Source organism: Eumetopias jubatus, unplaced genomic scaffold, assembly GCF_037043125.1.
Source record: "Eumetopias jubatus isolate StellerSeaLion01/CBP00866 unplaced genomic scaffold, mEumJub1_p1.0 scaffold_2, whole genome shotgun sequence".
Lineage (NCBI taxonomy): Eukaryota > Metazoa > Chordata > Mammalia > Carnivora > Otariidae > Eumetopias > Eumetopias jubatus.
Genome location: NW_028274808.1, coordinates 23052262 through 23074390, shown reverse-complemented (window position 1 = coordinate 23074390; position 22129 = coordinate 23052262). Strand labels below are relative to the sequence as shown.

Genomic DNA, 22129 nt, shown 5'->3' with positions numbered 1-22129 from the left:
CAGTAAAGCAACTGTTGTTTTTAAGTTTGAGTCGTTTGAAGATGGGTAGGTCTGTTTGCAAATTGGTAGTTTCTATATATATAGCCTCGTGTATATTTTTGTGTTAGGATTATGACAAGAATATTATGAAATTTTAATATATTTTTAGGTTATACTTTTCTTAATAAATTTAGTTCCTAATTTTGTGTAATGAGGACAGACAATAGCCCAATAATTCAAAGAATAGTCAAAGATGACTGTAGAGAGGATTATATAAAACAGGATATTTAGTCTTTCCTATAAACTGAGTACAGTTGACCCTTGAACAAGTCAGGTTTGCATTGTGTGGGTCCGTATATCAGATTATTTTCAATAAATACAGTACAGTACTGGTAAGGTATTTTCTTCATGATGTTCATACTATTTTCTTTAGCTTATTCGAAGAGTAAGTATATAATAGGGGGCACCTGGGTGTCTCATTTGGGTATCCATCTGACTCTTGGTTTCAGCTCAGGTCATGATCTTGGGCTTGTGAGAGGGAGACTGCTTAAGATTCTCTCCCTCTTCCTCTGCCTGTCACCTCTGCCCCCTTAAAAAGATTTTTTTTCTTTTTTTTTTTTATTTGAGAGAAAGAGAGTGAAACAGGCAGGGGCAGAGGGAGAAGGAGAGAGAGAAAGGGAGAATCTCAAGCCGACTGCATTGATTGCAGAGCCCAACACGGGAGAGAGTGCGATCTCACAACCCTGAGATCATGACCTGAGCTGAAATCAGGAGTTAGATGCTTAACCAACTGAGCCACTCGGGCACCGCCACCCTCTTTTTTAGTATAGTCTTTATCTGGTTTTGGTATCAGGGTAATGCTGGCCTCATAGAATGACTTTGGAAGTTTTCCTTTCTTTTCTATTTTTTGGAATAGTTTGAGAAGAATGGGTATTAACTCTCCTTGAAACGTTTGGTAGAATTCACTTGTGAAGCCATCTGGTCCTGGACTTTTGTTTGTTGAGAGTTTTTGGATTCCTAATTCAATTTCTTCACAGATTATTGGTCTGTTCAAATTTTCTATTTCTTCCTATTTCAGTTTTGGTAGTTTATGTTTCTAGGAATGCATCCGTTTCTTCCAAATTGCCTAATTTGCTGGCATGTAATTGCTCATAATATTCTCTTGTATGTGTTTTGGTGGTGTTGGTTATTATTTCTCCTCTTTCATTTGTGATTTTATTTATTTGGGTCCTTTTTCTTTTTGGTAAGCCTGGCTGGAGGTTTATCAATTTTATTGTTTTTTTTTTTTTTTTCCAAAGAACCAGCTCCTAGTTTCATTGATCTGTTTTATTGGGTTTGGGTTTTTTTAGTTTCTATATCATTTATTTCTGCTCTAATCTTTATTATTTCCTTCCTTCTGCTGGCTTTAGGCTTCTTTTGTTCTTTTTCTAGCCCTAAAGGGTGTAAAGTTAGGTTGTTTGAGGTTTTTCTTACTTCTTGAGGTAGGCCCGTGTTGCTATATACTTTCTCTTAGGACAGCTTTTGTTGCATCCCAAAGATTTTGGACTCTTGTGTTTGCATTTTTTCCATGTATTTTTTTAAATTTCTTCTTTGATTTCCTGATTGACCCATTCATTGTTTAGTAGCCTGTTGTTTAACCTCCATGTATTTGTGGTCTTTCCAAATTTTTTCTTGTGGTTGACTTCTAGTTTCATAGCACTTGGTCAGAAAGGGTGCATGGTATGATCTCAGTCTTTTTGTATTTGTTGAGGCCTGATTTGTGACCTATTATGTGTTCTACTCTGGAGAATGTCCCATGTGCACTTGATAAGAATGTATAGTCTGCTGTTTTGAGATGGAATGTTCTGAATATATGTTAAGTCCATCTGGTCCAGTGTGTCATTCAAAGCCATTGTTTGCTTATATAGTTTTTGCTTAGATGATCTGTCAGTTGATGTAAGTGGAATGTTAAAGTCCCCTGTTATTGTATTATTATCAATTAGTTCTTTTATGTTTGTTATTGTTTTACATATTTGGTTGCTGTCAGGTTGGGAACATAAATATTTACAATTACTATATTTTCTTGTTGGATTGTCCCCTTTATTGTGATATAGTGCCCTTCTTAGTCTTCTTGTTACAGTCATTGTTGTAAAGTGTAGTTTGTCTAAGTATTGCTACTCCAACTTTCTCTTAATATCCATTTGTATGGTAAATGTTTCTCCATCACCTCACTTTCAGTCTGCAGGTGTCTAGGTCTAAAATGGGTTTCTTGTCTGCAGCATATAGATGGGTTTTGGATTTTTAGTCCATTTACATTCAAATTAATGATAGATATATATTTAGTACTATCTTAATTTTTTTTTTTTTTTTTTTGGTCATTTCTGGAGATTTCTCTGATCCTTTGTCTTTGTCACTTTTGGTCTTTCCAGTCAAAGAACCCCATTAGTATTACTTGCAGGGCTGATTTAAATGGTCATGAACTCCTTTAGTTTTTGTTTGGGAAACTCCTTATCTCTCCTCCTATTCTGAATGATAGCCTTGCTGGATAGAGTATTTTTGGCTGTGGATTTTTCCCATTCAGCACGTTGAATATATGGTGCCATTCTCTTCTGGCCTGTAAAGTTTCTGTTGTGAAATCTCCAGCTAGCCTTATTGGTCTTCCCTTATCAGTTAAGGACTTCTTTTATCTTGCTGCTTTTAAGATTTGTTCTTTATCAGTATATGTCTAGGTGTTGCCCTGCATTTGTTGATTTTGATTGGGAGTTCTCTCTGCCTTCTGGATCTGGATGTCTGTTTCCTTTTCCAGATAAGGCAAGTATTCTATTATTTTTTGAAATAAATATTCTACTCTCTTTTCTCTCTCTCTCCTTCTTCTGGGACTCCTATAATATGAATGTTACTATGTTTGATGGAGTCACTGAGTTCCCGGAGTGTATTCTCATGTTCCATAATTCTTTCTCTCTTTTGTTCAGCTTCATTATTTTCTGTTATTTTATCTTCTGCGTCACTTATTTGTGCTCCTGTGCTTCTTCCAGCCTGCTGTTCATTGTATTCTTCATCTCTGATGGATTCTTTTTTAACTCTTTAATCTCTGTGGTAAGGATCTCCCTGATGTCTTCTATTCTTTTCTCAAGCCCAGTGAGTATCCTTATGATTATTGCTTTAAATTTTCCATCAGGCCTATTACTTATATCTGTTTCACTTATATCTCTGGCTGTAGCTTCATCTTGTTCTTTCATTTGGGATGAATTCCCAAAGTCCCATAGTTAGTGAAAATTATTCTAATGGGTGAAATTTTTTTAAAAATGCAGTACTGATATTCCTTGATGTACATATTATAACATTACACCCTGTTTTTCAGTGTATAGTCTTTGCTATGACTTCTGGCCAGATGTGGAATCATATCCGTGGGCCTCCATATGCTCATAAGAACCCACACAATGGACAAGTGGTAAGTGCATGTTCTAAACATCCATATTTTAAACTTTAATCCTGTTTAATTTTTAAATAATATTCACACACACGTGGGGCCCGAACTGAGGACTCTGAGATGGAGAGTCACATGCTTTTCTGACTGGGCCAGTCAGGTACCCCTTTCATCCTGTTTATCAGAAATCATGTGCAGTATTTAGTGAGAAAGGATTTTGTCTGTAAATCTAAAGTTTTGTTCTTTCTCTTCTACTACTACCTCTACTGTATGCGTACACACATGCACATATATATATGTATATTTTAGGGTGAGGACTGCTTTACTGTTTAAGAAAATTTGTGTACCTACCACATCAAATAGCCATTCATAACCTAGTTTTTCACCTTTACATATTGCTATGGCAATAATATGTAATGCCAAAAGAGGAAATAGGAACAGTTTATAGGCGGTGTCCCATAAATGGTAAATTTAGTTAAGGAGAGATTAATTAATTAAAACATCATTAAGAACCCTGGCAGTCATATTAGATTGCTAAGAAGTGTTTGTTACAAAATTGAAAGGGAAATTGATATGCAGTTAAATCAGTAGCAAAGTTCACATTAGTAACTGCTACTGAATTTATTTATTTTGTTGCTTTACTTTTTTTAGGTTTTTTGTTTTTGTTTGGTGAATGGGATATATTGTAATAGATCAACTTTGGAAAAATAGATCAACTGTCTTTGAGGCTTTAACATTTATTAGGTTGGTGAAGATTAACTGTTTAAAAATGTGACCTTTTTTCTGTAACTCTTTCATTTGGAAAACATTCAGATTTTGAGAGAATAATGTAATGACACCCCTCATGTACCTGTTACCAAACAGTTACTAGCCAGTAACTAATACTTGTTCCATCTCTTCCTCCATTCAGTTCTCTTTACCTTCTGTCGGATTCTTCTGAAATAAGTGCTCAGTTTCATTTCATTTCATACAGAAATACTTTCGTAGGAGTCCCTAAAAGATAAGGTCTTACCACAGTCACCTAGAATATTAAATTCTTAATTTGTTTTTTTGTAAATAAATTCCTAAAATTGTAATTCTGAATAAAATTTTCATATGGCAAAATGTTATAAATTTTCTGGAACTCTATAAATATAGGTTACAACATAAGTTTGAAGATTGATTCTTCATTGCTTATAGTGCTTCAAATCCCTTTAATATTAAAGCCAACAAGTTATTATTTCTTCTTCCTACATTGTGACTTTCTTTGAACTTCTTCGTGGAACTCTGTACATTGGGAAATATTTCACTTTATTCATTGCCCGTTCCCTGACTGCCCAGTCAGGTTTTAAGGACTAGTGGCTAATTGCCAGAGTTAGATAATGATCAGTTTGGTCTCAGATTTCTCCTGAAGTTGGCAATGATACGGAGTTAGACTGGATGATTAGCTGCCATAGTCATTTAGACATGGGTTTTGCCACGTGTGTATATTTTTGAAATCTTTCACTACTTAGAGGGGTTATTGAATGTTTAAAGATTCAAATTGAATTATTTTAAAGAAAAATAATTGGAAATAATTATCAAGCAAGTCTTTCCAACAGCCCGACTAGTAGGTGGTGTCCTTTCCTCTCCTCCTCCCCGATACCCCCACTCTGTCTCTTTCCTGTTTTATTTTGCCTTCGTAGCACTTAATCATCTTCTAACATGCTATCAAATCTACTTATTTTGTATTTTTATTTCTCTGATTTTTATCATGACATCAGTAAGACATAAAAAGTCCTGCTGTCAGGTCTTACCAGTTTTTGTCACTGATATGTTCCTATTTCATAGAGAAAGTCCTGATGAAAGATTGGATCACTATTATGTTCCTGCTACCTCAGAGAATATTCCTTAAGTTGAAAAGCATGAAGCATTGCTTTTTATTGTTTGGTTGTTAAAGTATATGGAAAATTAACCAACATTCTTATGAAATGTGTTTACTTGTATAGGGGAAGAAAAAACAGTTTTTCTCTACTCTTCTGAGTGTTTGGCTAGGACCCCTATAACAAAATAAAGAAGTATAAGAGAAAAACTTATTAACACGTATACTTCCTGTACACATGGGAGAGACTCAGGGAAAAATTAGTAACACTCAGAGGTGTCTTAGAGTCCAGACTCAAATAACCATCTTCAGCTAAAGATAGAAAAAAAATATGTGCAAGGGAGGCCACTTACATGGAGGTGACCAGGAAAAGCAAGGTAATTAAAAGTAAGATTTATTATGCAGAAGTCAGTCACAGGTACCCCCCTCCACACATTTTTTGATAAGGGTCTAAAGTTGTTTGTAGGAATTTACCTTTGTCATTCCTGGTAGAAGGGGAGGAGGGACACCTTCGGAAACATGTGCTGCCTTTAGGCAGATTGGGGAGGCCAGAGAGCTTTTCTTGTATCTTCTTCTCAACTTCCTTCAGGCCAAAATAATCCTTACACGAAAGTGACATATTTTTCTTACTGTAATCTCTGTTATCTATTGCTTTTCTAAACCATCTAATCTCCTTACATGTAGTTTACTGGAGTAAGAAGCTCCTAAAGTTTGTGCCAGTAACAGTAACTGAGAATGGATGTGACCTATTGTTTACTGACTACATGTGAGGCAGTAGACTTCATAAGCTGAATATTTTAGGCTACCAGGTGAATATTCCTAAAATATAACTTATTATAATATGTATGGACCTAAGTTACCAGTGTACAATCCCAAGTACCTGTCCCATTTCCTGACCATTGTGATTTTACTTTTCAACCTGTTAACTCTACTACTTTGCAGAGAAAGTGTTAGCCTGTTTGTACTGTTGTATGTTTCCTAAACTTTTTTTTGCTGCTTCCATTCCTGGAATGTCCTCTGTATCTATAAGATTGTACCTCTCCTTCATATCTCACCTGATTTTGCCATCCTGCTGAGATGTGTTACTTCTTAATTACATTGGAAGTGCCCCCGACTTCCCTTTACATATTTATTAACATGTGGTTAGTCCACTTATCTATGCATTTTTTAGTATAATGATTCTTTAATGTTTCATATATCCCATTTTAGTCAAGTCCTTATACATATGGAGTTTCTTTGAAGCTATTTTCATCTCTACAACTTGCATTGAGCTGGTCCTCAGTAAATGTTTTATTGAATGATTGTAAGGACTCATACTAGAAGATTTTTGTTTCTAAAATTGAATTATCTTTTAATTTTCTCACTAGTCAGAAGAATAATAGGATTAACATGTCACTATTAATTAAGCATAAACCAGTTACTCACCTTAAAGTTCAGGTTAGAGATTTTATTTATTTAGAAAATTATCTTTTTCCACATTTTTATATTACTATTTTTCAGGTAGTGATTGGCATGGCCCTTAGGAAAAGGTACTCTGAGGCCCAGAGGAACACATTAGGAGAATTTTCTGTATTTTTAAATGGAAAAGCATTTCCTTCATACATACATCTTTTAACATATTTATCTTAAATTTCAGCAACTTAATCAAAAGTTAGAAATAATGAAATTTAAACCAAGGTATTTAAAAAGATGAATTTTGTTCCAAACTCTACCCTCTTGTATTTTATAAAAATATAAAGATTTTAGAAATTCAGGAGCCTCTTTTACAGCAACAATTGCATGAGTATGCTCTTGGCCACAGAGATGTGGATACAGTTTTAAGTTGATGTGAGATATTAACTGCTTAGCCGTATAGACAAAGCCTTTAATCTGCCTATTAAAGCACAGTGAAAAGGGCAGCAGAATGTTGCCTGTTAGTATATAGCTTTTTTCTTGTTTTGCATTTTGACATATTCCAACAAAATTTCTCTTCCTTCCTTTTTATATGCATAATGTCAACATACACTGAAACAGGAAATTATGGTTTAAGTTTTGCTTTAATGAATTGCTTTACATAATAATGTGTTTTCATATTACTGAAACATGGTTACTGGTATAGAACTTTAAATAATGATTGTTCATTAGAATGATAACAGCAGATGTTTTTCTTTATAATAGATGTGTTCAAATTTCAAGATATAACTTGAAAATTAGTACTATCCTTCTTTGGTAATTTCTTCATATTTTAACCTGTATTTCTAAAGAGAAATTACCAAATCTCTAAAGAGAATTTGTGTTTTTGAGAATAATTATCATGAGGCTATTTACCTCTTTCAGTGGTATGGAGTATCTTATGAATATATAAAGGAATTTTATAACTTGGCATTAATTCTTGATGACCAGTGTACATCAAGTGCATTAGGGTGGAACTAAGAGAGTACTTCTTACTGGTTTTCACATCTGTAACAATTTCCATTTACTCTTATTTGTAGGTAACTATTATACACAAAGATCAGCTAACTGAGTTGTAATTTTTGTTGAGTTTTGCTAAATTAATTACATAAATGTTTTACTTCAACTCAGATGTTTTGAGGAATTTATTCATGAAGAATTTAATCAGTGTTATGTTAACGTGAACTAACTTTGTAAATACTTGAGGATTGCATTATAAAAGTCTGTGATTTACAGAATTATTTTTTTCCTTTTCTCTGAAGTTGTGATTTCTATATAGAATTCTGGGTGATTATTGGTTCTTTTGTCCCAATACTATATAACTAGATTGCCATTTTTCCTGTATAAGTTTAGAAAGAATTTAAGATCAAATTTTATACTTTTTAAGCATAAAAACCACATTAATTATAAAAAGGCTTACTTTTATTTTTTTCTTCACCCTGACCAATTTTCATTTCAGGCATTGATTTATTAGTATTATCACTTGATATTTTAAATTACACTTTAGGAAATTCAAATGTTTAAGAATAGTAAGACAATCTTGAAAGAGAAGTACAACGCTAAATGACTTTAGGTTACAGATTTCAAAACTTTTTATTAATTGTGAAAGTATATTCTGTTAAATTGGTGTATTTGTCCTTCATGCATATGCACACAGTTATGGCAATAGTAATGCCAAAATGCAGTGTGGAACATTTAAAAATGTAGAATCTTAACAGTTGTCATATACCATAAATATAAATCCCATATGGATTATGGAGGTAAATATGAATGGAAAACATGCTACACTGAAAGACATTATAATTAGGAACTTTCATCATCAAAATGTTCCTATCAGGAATGTGAAAAGGTAAGTCAGAGAGTGGAGAAATCTTCGCAAGGACTTGGATCCAATACATATAAAGAAGAAACACAACTCAGTGGCAAGAATTTGGGGAAGACTTGATCACACTTTCTCAAAAGAAGCTATTGGAATGGCCACTAAACATATGAAAAGGATTTCAGCATTATTACTTAAGTAAATTGAAGTTAAAACACAGTAAAGTGCTATGATACAATCGCCACAATGATTAAAATCAGTAACACTGATACCATGCAGTTTCAGTACCTAGAAAATGAATTCATTCAAGCAGTTTAAAAGCTGACAACATGTATTAAAACAATCATACTCATACCCGTGATCCTGAAATTTTTCATAAATACATATTCAAAAGAAATGCATACATATGAGTGCCAAATGCAGTGCATAAAAATGTTAATAGCATTATTCTCAGTAGCCCCAGAGTGGCAACAACCTAAATGTCTATCAGTAGAATGATTAAATAAATTATAAATAGTGGAATATATGTAACTACTTATAACAAAAAGAACAAATCTCAAAGATATAAAGTAAAAGAAGTCTGGCACAAAACCAGGCAGAACTTAACTGTGGGTTAAATGTCAGAGAAGGTACCTTTGAGCTGTGTGGGTTGTAACTGGAATGGGACAGGAGACAGCTTCTAGATACCCTATTTCTTCATTTAGTTAATAGGTACACAGGTGCAATCAGTTTGTAACCTTGTGAAATGTGAACTCTTCTGGGTGTATGCTATACTTCTATAAACATTTTTCTATACTCTGAAAACTTTAAGACGTTGATAAAAGAAATTGACAATAAACACAAATAAATGGAAAGATATACCATGCTCATAAGTCAGAAGAATTAATGTTAAGTTGTGCAGTGCATACTACCCAATGCAATTGTAGCTTCAGCACAATCCCTATCAAAATACCAATGGCATTTTTCACAGAACTAGAACAAAGAATTCTAAAATTTGTATGGAACCACAAAAGATATGGAATATCTTGAGAATTAGAAAAGCAAAAGCTGGTGATATCAAGAGCCCTGATTGCAAACTATACTACTAAGCTATGGTAATCAAAACAATATAGTACTGCACAAAAACACATAGAGAGTCCAACAATAATTGACCATATAAACATGGGTCTAATCTTTGACAAAGGCGGCATGAATACACAATGGTCTCTTCAATACATGGTGTTGGAAAAACTGGGGAGCTAAATGCAAAAGGATGAAACTGGACCACTTTCTTACAACATACATAAAAATAAACTCAAAAGGGATTTAAGACTTCAATGTAAGTTCGGAAAAATTCTTAAAAGGTAACATGGTATTGGATATTTGCCTAAGCAATATTTTTTTTGGATCTGTTTAGGCAAGAGCAAAACAGGCAAAAATCAACAAATGGGACTACGATCAAGCAAAAAGCTTTTACATAGGGAAGGAAATCATTAACAAAATGAAAAGGCAACCTACTGAATGGGAGAAGATATTTACAAATGATATATTTGATAAGTGGTTAATATCTAAAATACACAGAAAACTCCCACAACTCAGTATCAAAAAAACAATACAATTAAAAAATGGGCAGAGGACCTGAACAGACAGTTCTCCAAATACATACAGATGACCTACAGGTACAGGAAGAGATGCTTAAAATCACTAATCGTCAGTGAATGCAAATCAAAACCACAATGAGATACCGCCTAATGTGTCAGAATGGATAGTATCAAAAAGAAAATAAGGGTTAGCAGGAGGAAAGGGAACCCTCATACATGGGTGATGGGAGAACAAAATGATGACACCACTGTGAAAAACAGTATGGATGTTTCTCAAAAACTTAAAAATAGAACTGTGTGATCCAGCAGTTGCACTTCTGGCTATTTATCCAGAGAAAATGAGAACACTAATTTGAAAAGACATATGCACCCCTATGCTTATTGCAGCATTATTTACAACAGCCAAGATATAGATGCAATGTAAGTGTTCATTATTAGGTGAATAGATGATGTTTGTGATGAATTTGTCCCCCACCCTTAGGGAACATTTGGTAGTTTCTCTGCAATTTTGGTTGTTACAACTGTGGGGGCATCTGCCTACTAAGGGCAGTTAGTGACAGAGGCCATAGATGCTGGTGAACATCTTACAATGCAGAGGACAGTTGCCCACAACAATGAATCATCTGGTCCCACATGTCAGAAGCAGCCCTGTTTTAGAGCTACAGAGAACCTTAAATATAATTTTGTCTTCTCAGATGTTTTGCAGCCAAGGAAACATTCCACTTAGCATTTATACTCAAAGGTTGACTTTCTTAAGAAAATAAGTAAATTGAAGTAACCAGTGCTTAGGATCACACTGACCTATAGTTCGATGTTTAGGATTGTTGTAAATATTGAAAGCCATCAGTAAATATATTGATATAGAGATGTTTTTGATATAATCATTTTCCTTAATATACCTTAGTAAACATGATTTAATCTTAGACATTTAATATGCTTAAAAAAAGATGTTTACATAAGAGAAAGTGAAGAAGACTCTTAATCCCAAAGACTCCTTTTTATGCCTTTGTTCTCAACTGTTTAAGAAAAACAGGGTTGAATTTTTCCCAAGCTCTCCTCTTACTGGTTATGTCATTAGGGGGTATTACTGAGTCTTTCTGTTCTTCTGTAAAATAAGTCTAATCTTGCTTTTCTTACCTTGTATAATTCTTTATGAAATAAAATATGATAATAGATGTAGAATCAGTTTTAAAAATGGAAAGCACGCAGCCTTAGTTTGGATTCCTCCCAAAACAGTCTCAAAGGCAATAATTCAAGTAAGAGTATATACATATTTAAGAATATCTATTGTATCTTTATTATAATTTTTAGCAACTATATAGATTGACAGATCATGTATTCCTTTATAGAAGATTTGTTATTTTTGCTCCATCAACAGGGTCTGTGTTTTGAATTGTATTTTCCAATAGTAGTATGCATTGCAGTCCTCTGAGCTCTGCATCCCTACTGCTTTTTCACCTTAAAATAGACAGTATACACTTAGGGAAACACGGGTGAGAATGGCACAAAGTTTGTGGCCATCAATAGAATCTACGTGTAATGTGTCCATTTGTCAGCTCCAAACTTCTCATTCTAGTTTTAATAGTCTAATATTTTAACTGGACTGAGCTACCTGGATCAGACAGCTTAATAAAAGACTATGGGGGACGTCGTTGGGTCTTCATTTAGCTATTAGTTTACAAAATTCAACATTTGTAATGTTGGTGACTTTATATTTTCATATATTTTGGAATAAAACATGTCTACAAGATCTAAAAATGCTATTATAATTTCACTGCATTGAAAATGTAAGTGTAGATAGAGTGTAAAGAAAATTAATAGCGCACACAGTGTGATGCTGTGCTGATTTGCAAGTTTGTTTGTCACCATTAAGATGCTTTGTAATGGCACAAGCCAAGTACTAATGGTCTACTTAACAGCATGAAAGTCATCACAAAAGCAGTTATTACTGTGTAGCTAAAGGGAAACTATACAACTAACTGTATCATTACATAGGACATAAAAAGATATTTTCTGTTAAAAAAAAGACATCATCCTGAATGAAATGCATTCAGTGAAATAAAGCTTATATTTAGATAATAACTCCCAACATATATAAGTGTAGTATTCTTTTTGTTTTGTTTTAATTTCCCAGGATTTGGCTTTTCACTGCTGCCTGAGGATTGCTATGGGTTTACCATATAAAATCCAAAATATTTCACTGCACTAAACCTAGTTCAATTGTGAATGAAACTAAGAGCTGTGTTCTCTGTGCACATGCAAAAATATTGTATTGCAAAAATGGCGTGCTGCTTAATATAGAATTTATCAAAATGGAGCACTTTTTCTGTGTCTCAGGCAGCCACAATAGTCTTACACTTTCTCAATTCCTTTATACTTTTATGCCTCAGGGATTTTGCATATGCTGTCTTTTTGAGGGACATATTTTAGCCATAAGTTGGAAACTGTATGGACTTATTTAAACTAAGAAAAATTATTTTGAATGAAAATATTTACAGGGAATTCAATAGTTTTACTGTAATCTTCATACCTCCACCAGAGACAATGTCAGCATGCAATTAAAATTTTAAATATTTGCAAATGACACTACAGACAAAGCGCTGATATCCAAAATCTATAAAGAACTTCTCAAACTCAACACCCAAAAAACAAATAATCAAGTCAAAAAATGGGCAGAAGACATGAACAGACACTTCTCCAAAGAAGACATACAAATGGCTAACAGACACATGAAAAAATGTTCATTGTCATTAGCCATCGGGGAAATTCAAATCAAAACCACACTGAGATACCACCTTACACCAGTTAGAATGGCAAAAATTGACAAGGCAAGAAACAACAAATGTTGGAGAGGTTATGGAGAAAGGGGAACCCTCTTACACTGTTGGTGGGAATGCAAGTTGGTACAGCCGCTTTGGAAAACAGTGTGGAGGTTCCTCAAAAAGTTAAAAAGAGAGCTACCCTATGATCCAGCAATTGACCTCCTGGGTATTTACCCCAAAGACACAGATGTAGTGAAAAGAAGGGCCATATGCACCCCAATGTTCACAGCAGCAATGTCCACAATAGCCAAACTGTGGAAAGAGCCGAGATGCCTTTCAACATATGAATGGATAAAGAAGATGTGGTCCATATATACAATGGAATATTACTCAGCCATCAGAAAGGATGAATATCCCAACTTCTACATCAACATGGATGGGACTGGAGGAGCTTATGCTAAGTGAAAGAAGTCAAGCAGAGGAAGTCCATTATCATATGGTTTCACTTATTTGTGGAACATAACGAATAGCATGGAGGACATTAGGAGAAGGAAGGGAAAAATGAAGGGGGGCGGAATTGGAGGGGGAGACGAACCATGAGAGACGATGGACTCAGAAACAAACTGAGGGTTTTAGAGGGGAGGGGGGTGGGGGGATGGGTTAGCCTGGTGATGGGTATTAAAGAGGGCACGTTCTGCGTGGAGCACTGGGTGTTAAATGAAAACAGTGAAAATTAATGGTGTACTGTATGGGGACTAACATACATAATAAAATTAAATTAAAAACTTTGAAATAAAAATTTAGATAAGTCAGAGGGGGAGACGAACCATGAGAGATGATGGTCTCTGAAAAACAAACTGAGGGTTCTAGAGGGGAGGAGGGTAGGCGGATGGGTTAGCCTGGTGATGGGTATTAAAGAGGGCACATTCTGCGTGGAGCACTGGGTGTTATGAACAAACAATGAATCATGGAACACTACATCAAAAACTAATGATGTAATATATGGTGATTAACATAACAATAAAAAACTTTAAAAAATTAGATAATCATAATCGATATACATTGAAGATATGCAGAAACTTTACAGTGGATTTTGGAATTGAGATTCTGCCCTGTCATTTATTCATGTTTTTATTTTTCCATCCAGTAGACATTTCCTGAGAGCCCATTAAATACTAGATCCTATATTTGCCTTAGTAGTGCCAGTATATCACGGAGCTCATAGACTAGTGGAGAGATGTAACATCATACGGGTTTGCATAAAAGCTCAGTTAGTAAAGCCTCACCAATTGGTGCATTGCATTGGCATTAGAAACTGGAATTGTTTTCTCATTTTGCCTCAGTACCATGGTCACTTTGTTGCTGTGACCCTGAATCTTATTTTTTAGAAGTTTGGCCTTACATCTTATTCCTTTTGATTTTTAAATTTTTTGTGTCTATTTGGACTCTGGTAAAACTCCTTGCCTTTAGCATCTGCTGCTGCTGTTCTGTGCCTTCATCATCGCAATACAGTCTTAATCCTAAACTCTGCCTGACCTTGATTACCAGCTTCTGGAACCAACCCAAACTATGCCTACTCTTACTTTCAGCTGTTGCTACTTGTGATCAGGCAATTAAGAAGGACCTTGTGACTTGTATCCTTACCTCTAATCAAAGCATTTCACATGATAGATACTAAATAGTTGAATAGATGGATAGATCTTTCTTTGCAAAAAAGAGTTCAATGTATATTTTTAGCCTCTCAAAAATGTTTGTTTAAAAAAATGGTTTTCCCTAAATTTTGTTTGTATTTTGTAATTAAGACCTTGAAAGCATATACACAGAGAATTATAGAACTACAAAATGAGAATGTGTTTTCTTTTGTCACACTTAATCTAATACAGTTAAATATTCTGAGACTCCAGAATAAATGCAGTATCAGAGGAGAAAATAGACAAATAGCCATCCTTTCCACAGAGAAAAGGATATATTGCTTTCTAACTGGTTCGTATTGTTTAAATTTTTTCCAATTTGGGAAAATTATTTAGTGCACTAGAAAGAGTAATGTGGTCTTTAAAAGCCAAGGAAATTATTCTCATCCTACCAATGAAACTGAGTCAATTATATTAAACATAATTCATAATAGGCATACACGTTCTAGTTTGAAAGAAGCTAAAGTTGTCTTTACAGCTTCAAAATAAGACCATGTAAATGTCAGTAACACAGTAATTCTTGTTTAATGTATGTTTTTTAAACATTATATTTTGATTTTCTAAAATGCTAATCAATGATTTAAATACAACTATTCTTAAACCTGGATGAAATTTACATTCAAAAGTTACTTCAGTATATCACATTTAGATAAAAAGATTAGGAGCTATGAGAAAACTTGTAAAATTTGAGATTAGGTTCAGTGAAATATGTTTTACTGTTTCTTATATTAAGGAAGTTTTGTGGTTTTTTGTTTTTATTTATTTTTTTTTTTGGTAAAGTCCTAAGCACCACCAGTCACATGTCACATACTTACCAAAACAGAGAACCAAATATACTATGTCACTTTTATATTAAAGGTCACAATAGGATTTGGTAATGTTGGACCAGATTATGCTTTAGTTTATAAGTTCTAAAACCTCAGAATAATTGATAACTCTTAAGGGAAGAAACAATAGATATACATTGGAGAAATTTCCCATTACTTTGGATGAGTCATGCTGAATATTTTAAAATAACAGTAGATCTCTCTCACCTACTTCCTCCCTCCCCCTAAATGTTATTAAACTTGTGGTGTCATTTTAGCTAAAAAAAATCAAATAACCTAAAGGATGGAAGAATAGCATGCAAATAGAAAAATGAATCAGATATATTTTTTTCTGTTAGTTCTGATTTAAAATAAACACATAAAATATTTTATTGTAACTATTATAAATTTTGGAATGATGGTCTTCCTTTCTCCATACTTCTAAATCCTTTCTCTCCTAGTTCAGCTGTCACTTTTTTGGTAAAGTTTCTTCTTTTTGTTCTTGGATGCATATAAAATTTTCCTATTCAGAACGGCCATGATAGTTATTTGTCTTACCTTTTGCATAATCATGTCCCCTAATTAATTTTTCAGAGTATCTTGAGCACAGAATCAAAATATTACTTGTCTTTATAATCCTCTATGAGACTGTATACACTTTGAATAAATGAGCAAGCCAAAAAATATACACACAAAATGACCAAACCTAAGGGATTTATATAGATTTTTTTTTTTCTATATTTGGGCTACCAATGCTGCCTGTGTTTCCCTAGCTTTTTATAAAATGTCAAAGTTTTTATGTTTTTTTTTTTATTTTTGGCTTGTTTTATGTTAACCTTAAAAAGTGCCTGATTTTTTTTTTCTATTAACTAGGAGACCATTGACTAATATAGTATAGAAATGATTATTTATGAAATTATTTCTTGCTCTATAACTATATTTACTCTACTTAATATTTTTCCAATATAGGTTGTAATTGTTCCTTATGTGCACTAAAGTTTAATCTATTTGAAAGATTTTGGACTGGTTCCAAGTGTGTGTATTTAATTTGGACTTACCCCAAATTGTGTATTGAAATACAAAGTTAATAAATATATACCATAAAATGTTTTAAAACAACTTAAAAATATTACTTGCCTCTACTATAATGTATAATCTCTTATTTTATCCATGAGTGTAACTTTTTAAAAGCTTTAAGATTCATTCCTGCATTTTATAATAGATGTACTACTAACAGAGGAACTGCTGTGTTAATAATGCAAAAATGCTTTAATTCTCTCCCAAGGAAGCAATTACTGTGAATAGCAACATTTTATTTCTGCCAAGAAATGAAATTATTGTGTCCTACATCACATCTCACAAGAATCTGTCAAAAGCTCTGAAAGTTAGGTAACATTACAGTTTCCTTTCGCTAAAAAAAATGAAAAGGTTTTTTTTTTTTCCTCACAACAGAAAGGAACATTATGAAATAAGTCATCACTATTTATTTTATCTGAAATTTGATTTGCAATTTATTTATTAAATCTTTAAGGTTCAGGCTCAAAATGTAAACTATGAATCTTTGGGGATGATTTTCCAGTTATAGGAGATTGCGTCATACCACTGTGCTCTTTCTTTGAAGCACGTATCTGTTTAGGTTCAGTTTAAGTGGATATGCAAACTAATACCTACAGTTTATTCTCATATACTCAAACCTATGAGGCACCAAAAATGGTATATGCTTTTCAAAAAATTTAATAGTATAAATAATATGTAAGTTTGCACACATAGTGAGTACGCCACCACTTTGTTGTTCTTCAGGAATCCTACAACTGTTCAATTCATACAAACTACCTCAAGCCTCATATATGAAGAAGAAATGTTTGCATTATTATTATAATCTCTATGGAATCTAAATTGTTTGGAACTGTTACATCTCAAAATAATGTTTGCTATTAGGTAATTATAGTTTCTGATGTATATTTTGATACTGTACCGTTCCTACACTTTACATGAAAATGAAGTGTTTTTTTACACCTTTCATTGTGATATGTCCTCACGATATTCTGGTGCTGTTTATATTTTAAGTTTTGATAAATAGAAATAATTTTTTTCTCCATTTTGCTTATTGGTTAATATATTGAGTTTTGAAAGCATGGATTGTCTTCAACCATATATTAAACAACTGACAGCTTTATTAAAATACACTAAATATAACTAGCAATCACTAAGTGTAATAACTCTTCAGTGAGTTGTTATTTACACTTCATTACTGATTAAGCCATTACTAAAGGCATTTTCATTTTACAGTGTTTTCATTTTCTCAATTTTCCCCTTACACTCCTTCCATTCATCATGGTTTTAGAAACTTTCAAACCTTTATTCTGCTCTCTTGTTCCCTCTCTGTGTTTACTATTTCATTACTGCTAGTAAAATTCTGGACAACCTAGATTTTTTTTTAAGTATCCAGCTATCAGCAGTCAAAATCTATGGTAAAATCTAACATTAAAAGGGATGGTATAATCTGAGATAATTAATGTGGCTTTTAAAAGTGCTAATTGCAAAAAATAACAATGTATGAGAACCTAGCTTCCTTGTCTACCCACAAAGATCAAGGGTTAGACAGCTATCCACAAATAAAAACAACACTGCAAGAGGCTATAAAGTCCACTGTTAGCAACACAGTGAACAAAAAAAAACTGAGAATAGTAGCACAACAAAAGAAGGAAGACTGCTTCATTTTGCATGCATCATCCCATGCTGGCATTATTAACAAAGAAAGAACTTTCCCAGCTAGAAAGTATTCCCAGAGCCTAAGAGGGAAGAGTGGATGAGCAAAAAGCCTTTTGGTGTACTGTGCCATGGTCCACTTCAGTTTTACCCACCCAGACCAGCAAAGCTGAGACATATAGTACCAGCTAGGATCAAGCAAGACAAGAAGAGGCTGCTATTAGCTGACACCCAGCAGGAGAGATTTCCATAGAGATTTGCTCTGAGCACAAACTCAGTAAGTAAAGCCACTGGTGAAGCCAATGGCCAGGGTAGCCACCAAGGACCCCCTGCAAATTTTGCCATTTTTCACCCCACAGGTATTTTCTTTTTTTAAGTTTTATTAATTTAAATAATCTCTACACCCAACATGGGGCTCTGACTCCCAGCCCCAAGATCAAGAGTGGCAAGCTCTTCCAACTGGGCCAGCCAGATACCCTACCCCCCACCCCACACAGGTATTGCTATCCACTGACCCCAGCTGCTGAGTTCAACCCTGCCCCACTGGAGCCTGGGAGTCCTGTTGGAAGCCAGTTCAAGACTCTGCCATGCAAGATGAAAGCCTAGAAGCCCTGCTCATCACTACCATGGTAGACTGAGCTAAAGAATAAAGAAACAGCACACCCCCCAACCTGGTACCAATACATTCCCCTCACTCGGTTCCCTGGACCACTAGACACAGGGTGATATCACCCTCTGCTGTGCAAGGTTTTTTCTTATCAAAGTCAGTCCATAAGGTCTGGAAGATGCAACTGCTTCTTAAAATGCTTAGATACCAAAGCAAGTCTACAGGGATTGCAAAGAATCAGAGAAACAAGACAAGACTCCACCAAAGGAGAGTAAATCTTTAATAACTGTCTGCAAAGAAATGGAAATCCAGGAATTGCCAAATAAAGAATTGAAAATAATTGCCGTAAAGATGATCAGAGATCATACATAAGAGAATACAAATAAACAATACCAGGAAAACAATACAAGAACAAAGTGAGAAATTCGCCAATGAGCTAGAACAGTAAGATTAAAAAGACTCAAATACCCACAAGCAAGCTGATGATGGCTGCTGCCAAGGCTTAATGCTAACAATGTGGGGAAGAAACTGCCAATCAGGGTGCCCACCACAACTGATTGCAGGCAGCAGGGCTGAGTAGTAACCTACCCATCAGCAAGCCTGAAGGGGCTGCAGCCAGGCCTCTCTGCTAACAGTGTGGGGAGCAAACCTAGATAGTAGTTCATTGCAGACAGTCCTTTCAGCTAACAGCACAGGGAGCAAACCATGCCCAACAGTATACCCACAGCAATCGTGGCTCAGCCATAACAGGAGGGCATATACAGCTCACACAGGAAACATACATCAACCACCTAGTTCTGGTGATAGGGGGAATTGCACGACAGGGAACCACAGGAACCCTTTTACATAAGGCCACAACTTTTTTTTTTTTTAAGATTTTATTTGTTTATTTGAGACACAGAGATACAGAGAGAGAGGGAACGCAAGCAGGGGGAGTGGGAGAAGCAGGCTTCCTGCTAAGCAGGGAGTCCAACGTAGGGCTCGATCCCAGGACCCTGGGATCATGACCTGAGCTGAAGGCAGACGCTTAACGACTGAGCCACCCAGGCGCCCTAAGGCCACAACTTTTAAGATGAGGAGACATAGCTGACCTGTGTGATAGGTAGAAATAGAGTGTTAGACAAAATGAGAAGGCAGAGGAATTTGAGGAAGCCAAATGAAGAACAAAACAAAATTATGAAAAAAGAACTAAACCTAACAAAAAGCAGCATGACCAATGAAGAGTTCTAGGTAACGGTCATAAAGATAATCCTCAGACTTGACAGAAGACTGCATGAACACAGTGAGAACATCAGCAAGAGATAGAAAATTTAAAAACCAATCAGAGCTGAATATACCATAACTGAAATGAAAAATAAACTAGGTGAATCAGCAGTGGATTAGAGGATACAGAAAAACGTATCAGCACTCCTGAAGACAAGGTATTGGAAAGCAACCAAACTAAATAGCAAAAAAGAAAAAGGATAATAAAAAATGAGGTAGGTTAAGGGTACCTCTGCAACATGATTAAATAAAATATTTGCATTATATATAGGGATCCCATAAGGAGAGTAGAGAAGAGGAGACAGAAAACTTATTTGAAGAAATAATAGCTAAAACCCTTCCTAACATGGGTAAGAGACAGAGACTCATGTACAAGAAGCAAAGAGAGTTCAAAACAAGATGAGCCCAAGGAGGTTGACACCAAGATTACATGGTAATTTAAATGACAAAAATTAAAGGTAAATGGAGAATCTTAAAAGCAGCAAAAGAAGAGCAAATTGTTACATACAAGGGAAATCCCACAAGGCAATAATTGCTGATTTTTCAGCAGAAACTTTGAATATATCATACCATTCCTTCTGGCCTGCAAAGTACAAAAAGGAAAAAATTTACAACCAAGCATACCTGGCAAGGTTATCATGCATAATTACAGGAGAGTTTTCCAGACAGACAAAATTAAAAGGAGTTCACTACCAATAAACCAGCCAGCTTCAAAGGTGAATTCTACTAAACATTTAAAGAAGAGGTAATACCTACTCCCAAACTATTCCTATAAATAGGGAGAGGAAAGCTTCCAGATACATTTTATGAGGCCGGCATTACCTTGAAACCAAAACCAAACACACTAAAGAACAAACAAAAACTACACACCAGTATCCCTGATGAACACAGATGCAAAAGCCCTCAACAAAATATTACCAACTATATTCAATAATACATTAAAAGAATCATGATCACATGGGATTTATTCTGGGGATGCAAGGATGGTTCAATATTTACAAACCCATCAGTATCATAAACCACATTAACAAAACAGAATAAAAACCATATGGTTATCTCAATAGACAAAGAGAAAAAGCATTTGACAAAATTCATCATCTGTTCATGACAAAAATTGAACAAAGCACGTTTAGAGGGATAATCCCTTAACATAATAAAGGCCATATAGGAAAAACCCATAGCTTAAATCATAATCAATGATGAAATACTAAGATCTTTTCCTTTAGATCAGGAACAAGATAAGGATTCCACTGTCACCCACTATTATTTAACATAGTACTGGAAGTCCTAGCCACAGTGATCAGATAACAAAAGAAATAAATGGCATCCCAATTGGCAAAGAGGTAAAATTGTCACTCTTTGCAGATGACATGATACTGTAATAGAAAACCCTAGAGGCTCCATCATATAACTATTAGAATAATTGGATTCAGTACAGTTGCAGAATACAGAAATCTGTTGTGACAACACACTAATAACAAAGTAGCAGATAGAGAAATCAAGAAACTTTCCATTTATAATTATACCAAAAGAATAAAACACTTAGGAATAAACTTAACCAAGTTGCTTAAAGATGTGTATTCAGAATACTATAAAACACTGATGAAAGAAACTGAAGATGACCAATAAATGGAAAGATATTCCATGCTCATGGATTGGAAGAATTAATATTGATAAAAGGTCCCTACTACCCAAAGCAATCTACAGATTTGATGCAATTCCAATCAAAACAACAGCACTTTTCACAAAACTAGCATAATCCTAACATTTGTCTGGAACCACAAAAATCCTTGAATGGCCAAAACAATCCTGAGAAAGAACAAAGGTATAGGTATTATCCTACCAGATTTTAAGATATACTACAAAACTATAACTAAAATATGGTACTGACCCAAAAATGGACACCTAGATCAATGGTACAGAATAGAGAGCCCAGAAATAAATCCATAGTTACATGGTCAATTACTCTATGGCAGAGGAGGCAAAAATATTCAGTGGGGAAAGGACCTCGTCTTCAGTAAATGGTACTGGGAAACCTGGACAGTTATTATAAAAAGAATGAAACTGGACCACTTTCTTAACCATACATGAAAATAAACTCAAAAGGGATTAAATGCCTAAATGTGAAACCTGAAACCATAAAACAAGAAAACATAGGTAGTAATCTCTTTGGCATTGGCCTTAGCAAAATTTTTTAGATACGTCTGCTCAGGCAAGGAAAACAAAAGTAAAAATA

At 34.5% G+C, this 22129-nt stretch overlaps 1 protein-coding gene across 4 annotated transcripts in view; it reads left to right on the top strand.

The window, feature by feature from the left end:
* Positions 1–22129, top strand: part of TUSC3 (tumor suppressor candidate 3) — a 277668-nt gene that overhangs the window by 185831 nt on the left and 69708 nt on the right. For all 4 annotated transcript variants that reach the window (XM_028099683.2, XM_028099684.2, XM_028099682.2 and 1 more), the window contains exon 6: positions 3320–3409. In XM_028099683.2, the coding sequence (XP_027955484.1) occupies positions 3320–3409 (90 nt within the window). The remainder of the gene's footprint in view (positions 1–3319; positions 3410–22129) is intronic.